Raw genomic sequence first — 7,761 nt, forward strand, 5'->3', positions numbered from 1 at the left:
TTAATATATAATATATCATACAGTAATATATCTTTTAACTATTTTTAAATTATATAATTTTTAACTGTGAAATACATGTACAATTTAAAATTAAATATATTATATAATATAGTCATATAATATACATTTTAACTATTTATTAATTATGCAATGTTTAACTATAACATATAATTATAATTATAATTATAATTTAATATATATAATATAATAGTACATTTATAATTAAGAATTATAAGGTAATTTAGTATATTTTGTAGCTAAAATTATTAAGAAAATATAGATAAATAAAATATAATATTATGATATATTTAGTTGATCATTAAATATATACATATAAATATATATAATTATATAATACATTTAAAATATATAGAAAAATATATATATAAATTTGATTTTCAATTTGATTTCGTTTCGATACAATCTTCAGTTCAGCTCGAGACCCTCGAGAATCGTGCACAATCTTAATAATTACTCAAAAAATGCCAATTTAATTTCATATATTTTAATTAATAATCTACATGAAAAAACTATTTTTATTATTTATTTATATTTTAAAAATTTAATAATTCTATAAAATATTTCAATTATATTTTATATAAAATAAAATATATAAAAATTAATTAATATTATTATAAAAAACATATATTTATATTTAATTAAATATTTATATAAATAAATTTAAATAACGGATATCTAACATGTAAAATCCAAACTTATCACAATATTAAATTTTAAATATGAATTTATCTAAAATTTAATTATATACTATTAAGATTCTATACAGCAGCCGAAAACCTAACAAATTGCCATCCTTATCATGTACCCTTCCTTATTATGTAGATTGAAAGGTCATCAAATTGGAATCCTAAAAGACGAGATGATTAAAGAATTTTCTTCTTCTTCTTTTCTTTTTTCTTTTTTTTCTTTTTTTCCATTTAGAAATGTACTTCATTCAATCCTACAAATGAGCATAAGCTAAGAAATTTTTTTTTAAATCACTAATCATGTTAATTAATAACCAATCTACGAATATATATATATATGCTAGTCAATATTCATGGGAGGAAGAAAGCAATTCATCAATTGCGCAAGCATTTGCCAAATCACCAAAGTTGGCCATACAGAAAAATATTAAATCATGATAGCAGTTTGTCTAAGTAACAAGTCGATACATTTCCATACTATACCCCGCAATTTGTGAGAAGAAACAATAACAACAGAAAAATTCATATTGTAAAAGCCATGTATGTTACACCAATAAAAGACTTACAGAAACTTGTTCTGAGTTTACCAAAATATATTCTATGGAATCTGAGCAATTTCCAGTAATATTTTGTGGAGAGATTGTGGTTTTGAGAAGAATGGACAGTGATCACTTCCTTTAATCTTGAAGACTCCTTCAGGTGGATTTTCTCTTACTAGCTTTTCTTGGACATCCGGTGAAAGTGCACGATCATCCAATGTTTGAATGAAGAACCGCCTGCTAGTTCCATATTTCTCAGAAGTCAACGACAACTTCTCCATTACAGGACCCAATGGGATGGGTCTCATACAAACCATGGCCAAAGCAACATCCTGAGGAGTAACAAAATTCTGGTTTGAATTTTACTAGCAAATACTAGTAGGAGATATAATGAAGGCAGATTAGAAGGCCAAATTTTGACTTCAGAATTCTAATGTAAAGCTTCTTAGACTTGAGAATTTATTACTCTATGGTTACAAATCCCCAAGTATTTTTTTTTTAATTAAAAAAATGTAACACTCAATGTAAGCACAACAAGAAGATTATTTAGCTGGAGGGTCATGGTCTGGACATAAGATTAACCAAGCAAATTATATGAGACAAACTATCATTAAAAAGGTTAACAATTCCCTTTAACCTTCAGTTCTTGAATAGCAATAAAGCTAAATTAGTAAAAGAGAAAGCATCTGTCATATGCAGCTTCCCTAACCCGTGTCTCTCCTTTTAAACCCCAAGTCAACGACAAAGCCAAAGAGTTTATCTAATTGCTATAAGATATAAAAGTGCTGCATAAAAAAATAAAAAAGATCAAACCATTTTTATATTAAATTATTTCAAGCAAATGCATTTTTAAATAAGGGCCTGCTTTATGTATCTGAAAGTAAAAGGATTATAGAAAACAATGTAATCTGGACAATATCATCAGCTTGAACTGTAACATACCTTTGTTGGTGATTGATTGAAATATAAACCTCTCAGCTGTTGTTTCTCAAACATAAATCCTGTAGGACGGTTGTCTTTACCATTCCCATATATCAAAAACTCTGATTCTTGCATGAAACGTTCAGCAGATCCAAGCTGCAGTGCATCTCCAGCAAGAATATCAAACTTAAGAGATATGTAAGCAACAAAAACTGTTTGACTGAATCTAGAAGAGTTCATTAATAAAAAAAAAAACAAAGCCAGTGAAAATGTAATGGACTTTACAATAACTTTGTTTGGTTCATGTAAAAATAAGGTAGTTCCGTGTTGCATAGAACTTTGGCGTTAAAATTTTATATGTAGAATAGTTATTCATAGATTAGCCATTCCACAGTTTTACTTTGGTTCAAATTTTAATGTGGAATAAAATACTCCATAGAAATAGAATAGCTATACTATAAACTAGTGGAATACAAGTTCTAAACATAATTGAAATTTGAAGAATAGCCACGCCATAGCCTATGGAATAGCTATTTTATTCTTCATTTTATTCCATAGCAACATTATGTGCAAACCCAGCTACTGATTACTCTAGGATTCTAAAGTTTTGGGGATGTTTCTTGGAAATCCATTAGGAAGGTGACAATTTGAGATGGATTTTGAGATTCAGCAGCCAAAGTAGAAAGGGGATGGAGAAGTAGCCAGGTAGCATATCATCGTATATGGTTTCCATTCATAATGCCTATGAATCTCTAAGAACATGTTTAAGAGAGGAGGCATCACACACCAAAAAAAAAGGAAATTAAAAAAAAAAAAAAGAAAAACTAAAACACGATTCTCTAAGGACAGTTACTTCAGCAGATTCTTTTTAGGAAGTAGCTTCAGCAGGTGCCTCCAAGCTGCAGGCCAAGCAGCTACTTTCCTAGGCAGTTAAGCAAACAACAATACTGTCCAAAAAAGAAATTGAATAGTACACTATAACCCCTTTGTGAATGAATTTTCAAATATGGGTTGTCTTAGGTGCATTTCCAAAATATGACTAGCATATAAAAAACTTCACTTTACTCAAGGCCATTTTTTCAGCCAAAAAAAAATGTTTCAGATGATTCATTTGATGATAAGATGGAAACACCTATGATTTTGGAATCTTCAATTTAAAATCAGAAAATAGCATTATATATAATTAAATGAGCAAAAGATTTTAGGGTCCAACATTCTCAAAGAAAAGGTTCAAGTATGCAAGTACATTTTAGAAATTGGATAGTTATCAAATCACTAGCAAAGTAATTGACAAAAATCAGAAGATATAAAGCATCACATCACAAGTTTAATTACAAGATAATATATTAATATATTTCTCAATGAACTGAACAAGTAAGCACTGATAATATACCTCTTCAGCAAACACGTCGAAAGGCCGCTGACCATCAGACACCATTGTAGCACAGATAAAAATAGCTTTCGAGATCTTGTGTGGAAAATGCTCCAGGGCATAAGAGACACTTGCACCTCCAGTACTATGACCAACCAAAATAACCTGCACAAGAACTATGAATCAATAAAGTTCGCAAGATACATACTTGCAGAGTACTTGGGGATTAATTGATAATGATACCATTACTATCCCCAACCTTTTCATCCTCAGAAACATTTTCCAAATAATCAAGCAAAGGTTTGGAGTGGTCTTTCAATGTTGTGACACTGTTTGTCTCTGTCAGATCAATACCAGATCCTATGAGATCTATGGCAGTGGGAAGCAATCCTGCTTCTTCCAACAGGGCAATTGTTTTGTACCAACACCAAGCTCCAAACCCTTCTCCATGTATCAGTATGAACTTCTTTAACTTGATATTTTCCAGAAAGTCTGGCACCTGAAAAGTATTACAACAAAATTAAAAATATAAACTTGAATCACTATATAAATTGGTATTTAAAAAGGGGACTTAATGGGTGCAGTTGTTTGGACATATCTATCTATTCCAATCTAAAATGGGTAAATATTGGAGAATCACTTTTCCATACTTTTCCTGACGCACTTTTGAAGGCTGTTTGTCATTTATTTATATAATCATAACTTTTGAAGTATTCTATTAAGAAGAAGAAGAAGAAGAATGCTTTATTTTCTTTCATGTAAATGCACTGAAAAGTATCGCTTTGAGACTTGACCATGACTAATTAGTAATTAGAAGTTGCTTACAAACTTCATTAGAGAGACTTTTCTTTTAAATTTTTTTTATTTACTTTTCATTACAGATCCAATCATGAAGGAAACTCTTTTTACTTTAAAAAAGGAAAAAGAAGAGCATATAATCAAGAAAGCTAAGGTGTCTCGATCAAGAACGAGTGACAACCTGTTTTCCGTTAGAGAAAGGATCAGATAGATTTCGTCTTCGAGAGCTGGTGGAGCCAATCCTCCTGGACATGGATCCATCAAATCTTTGAGACAATTGGTGCTGATGAAGTGCCATGGAGAGAGCTTGTCTGTGGAGGACCTCTTCCTCGGCTGACAATTTTCTCTGGGACCTACCCAATCTCTTGCTTCTCGATCCGTGATTATCTTTGGCATCCTTTTTAAGCATGCAAATAAACCGATTCCCCATAGTTGCAGAAAGCTCTGGCCTTTGGGGGAATTAGAGATAGAAAAAAAAAATCAAGAATGTTTCTAAGAAAGAGAGGAAATTAGCATTCTGATATGCATTAAATGAAGATGATTCGAGACTTTAGGGATATTCTTTCGCTTCCTTTTTTGTCCTTTGTGACTGATAATTGTTGAGAGAGTGGGTGAGAATGAGAGCAGAGAGAGGTGGAGGAGAAGTAGGTGTAATTATAAATGCTAGAACAAATTAGTAATGAAGGAAGACTTCAACTCTCTCAAAACCCCAACCAAATTCCCTATTTTCAACGCTGGGAGACTTCACCCGCTCTCTGTCCACTTCAAATGCATACCACATTGGCTTTTGCTGCTAAGTTTCTCCGATAACGTTTTTGCTGCCTTTGCCGAATTGATAAGCCTCTCTTCTCCACCCTCTATCTTAAATTACTAATCCCTTTTTTAACTCCAGTTCTAATAATAGAGTTTTTCCTCTGCTAAGATTTCATTCAATTTGAATTACTTAATGGTACTATTGATTTTGTCTTACATGAATGCGTTTAATGGACCCATAAACTTATGACGGACACATAATATATGATGATAAATCGACATTTATCTTGATATATTATGAATGGAATTTAGATAAAAATTTATATATATATTTTTTAAAAGACATACTAGTTATAGTGAACTTAAAAGACTTGTTACAATGGAGTTTATAATAACCATAATCTTTTTATATTATTAATGATGAATAAAAAAATATTATTTTATCTTTTGTCAACGAGAAAAAGCCAGGTTGTTTGAAAAACTGGACTTTATCGTTTTCTTTTTACTTGTATAATGGGTAATCAAAAGTATAACATACAACTTAACAGGAGTCAGTGATCACAAAAGCTACGGAAGGGAACGCTTGGAGGTTCCAAAATGAGAATATTTCCATATGTGACATCTTCGCTGCTGCATGAGACAATGTACAGATATTGACTTGCTGATGACAGTGACACACATATAGCCGGCCCAAATGCCCATGTCTGCCTGAGTTGAGTACAAGAAAAACAAACGAGCAGTTGGGCGGCTCCTTATCAACTTCTTCCTCGTAAGCTTATGTTATTACGCTTGGTTCCTTCAATGGCCGGCAGCAATTTCCATAATATTCCAAAGCCGAGGCTTGTCTTGTTTATTGGTCATCATCCCACCATAATTACTGGCTCCTTCTAGTGGCCAACCAAGCTGCAAAGTTCTCTCGGTCTTCATTCCATGACCATATTTCTCTGCTTCTTGCCGGAAGTACCAATGATAAAATAGAGGACATGGAAGAATCAAGAAAGGGAGTCAAGAAGAACAGGCAGAGATCCTCCAGTTCCATGGCAGATTACTTCGACGATCCATACCAGGATTGCTCTTTATCCACCGAGCATTTCTGCCAGTCTTCTGACTTCACACATGCTACATCATCAAAAGCAGCAGCAGCAGTGGAACAGCATCTCAAGCATGGGTGCGATGGCAACCACATGCAACCTTCTCTCGACCCATCTACAAACAAAGATGCTGCAGTGTTGCCTGGCAGTATTGACAAAATTAAGACAAGTCACAATTCACAACGAAGTCACTGGAGTGTTGCCTGGCAGTGGTCAAGACTGCGTCAATTCATAATCAGGAAAAAAAAAGCAATCGGTTTTCAAAGTACAAGGTCTTTCAGTGGATATCGCCAGAAAATTGCTTATGAAACCAATGGCTCACAAAGTCAAGCACGCTGGCAAGAAAACTCAAGGGAAGAAATTGAACATGTAAGCCAGGATAGTCTCTCACACTCTTGCTTCAATTATGCATATTTCAGTAGAAATGATAGTCAACTTAACCATAGAGAGCAGAAGAGGCTCAGCATGAGTGAGCATAGGCCAAGCACAAGCCTCAGTCACAAGTATAAGCCGAAGTGTTTCCAGGACATTGTAGGCCATGAAATCAACATTAAGGTCATATCTAATGGCGTTCAGAGGAATAAAGTTGCTCAACTCTATCTTTTCCATGGCCCCAGCGGTACTGGCAAGACATCAACTGCTAGATTATTTGCAATGGCATTACAGTGTGAATCCAGGGGAATTGACCGTACAAGGGTAACGTGGAAACAAAAATACTAAAATTGGGTGCGATATGAAAAATTTACCTGAGCAGGGTTAGAAAAGTCATGAGCGTAAAATCGCTAGTACTAGTAGCGTTTTAATGTCCAAAACGCTATTAATAATAGCGTCGAAAAACCTGATCTCAAAACGCTAGTCATAATAGCGTTTTAGTCTCGAAACGCTACTACGAGTAGCATTTCTATGTCCAAAACGCTACTACGAGTAGCGTTTCTATGTCCAAAACGCTACTATGAGTAGCGATTTTAATCCATTGCTCCAATCTGCTACTAAGCGTAGCGATTTTGTCCAAAAAATAATAACTTATAATAATAATAATATGTTATAATTTTTAAAACATAGTATTTTCTATTTTTTTAAAGATAATAGTTTTGTAAATTTAAAATATTAAAGTGTAAAATTGTAATTGTATTAAATTAACAAAAAATATGTTCTATAATTTTTATTAAAGTGTAAATAATTATTTTTATATATTTAAGGAAATTAAATGTTAAATGTAAAAGCGTATTGTGCAATTTCAAATTACTAGAAATTTTATGTGTAAAAAATAAAAAAAAAATATGTACTATAATTTTTTTAAAAAATATATGAGTTTTATAAAATAAAAATATTATTTGAACTAAATTTTTTGAATAAAAATTTAAATTGTAATTATTAAAAGAATAATTAATTTTATAGATTTAAAGAAATTAAATATTGTACAATTTAATGAAAAGTATTCCGTATGCAGCACGCTAGCTTAATTAGCATCCTGAGGCCATACTCGTATATGTAGACATAAAAATTTATAATAATTAATACACGTTGAAAAAATTAAAATTGTTTAAATATAATTTCATAAAATATTTGTAATATATAAA

General features: G+C 31.9%; 1 protein-coding gene across 1 annotated transcript; it reads right to left on the reverse strand.

Moving 5' to 3' along the window:
• Window positions 1–1,097: 1,097 nt before the first annotated feature.
• LOC110669266 (putative methylesterase 14, chloroplastic) lies at window positions 1,098–5,220 on the reverse strand. The gene is made up of 5 exons (XM_021830821.2): window positions 4,519–5,220; window positions 3,799–4,038; window positions 3,561–3,704; window positions 2,189–2,323; window positions 1,098–1,578 (listed from the first exon to the last, which is right to left on the reverse strand). Exons 1-5 carry the CDS (start codon window positions 4,765–4,767, stop codon window positions 1,306–1,308), a joined length of 1,041 nt encoding a protein of 346 aa, XP_021686513.1. The 5' UTR covers window positions 4,768–5,220; the 3' UTR covers window positions 1,098–1,305.
• Window positions 5,221–7,761: the final 2,541 nt, after the last annotated feature.

The sequence above is a fragment of the Hevea brasiliensis genome, chromosome 2, assembly GCF_030052815.1.
Source record: "Hevea brasiliensis isolate MT/VB/25A 57/8 chromosome 2, ASM3005281v1, whole genome shotgun sequence".
NCBI classification, from domain to species: Eukaryota; Viridiplantae; Streptophyta; class Magnoliopsida; order Malpighiales; family Euphorbiaceae; genus Hevea; species Hevea brasiliensis.

What these genes read in the sequence shown, in the direction of transcription:
- LOC110669266 (XM_021830821.2), bottom strand. Translation starts at nt 4,767, where the DNA reads ATGGGGAATCGGTTTATTTGCATGCTTAAAAAGGATGCCAAAGATAAT. An exon ending in ATGTTTCTGAGGATGAAAAG is followed by an intron (nt 3,705 to 3,798) that starts GTTGGGGATAGT and finishes GTTCTTGTGCAG; the next exon opens with GTTATTTTGGTTGGTCATAG. An exon ending in TCGACGTGTTTGCTGAAGAG is followed by an intron (nt 2,324 to 3,560) that starts GTATATTATCAG and finishes GATGCACTGCAG; the next exon opens with CTTGGATCTGCTGAACGTTT.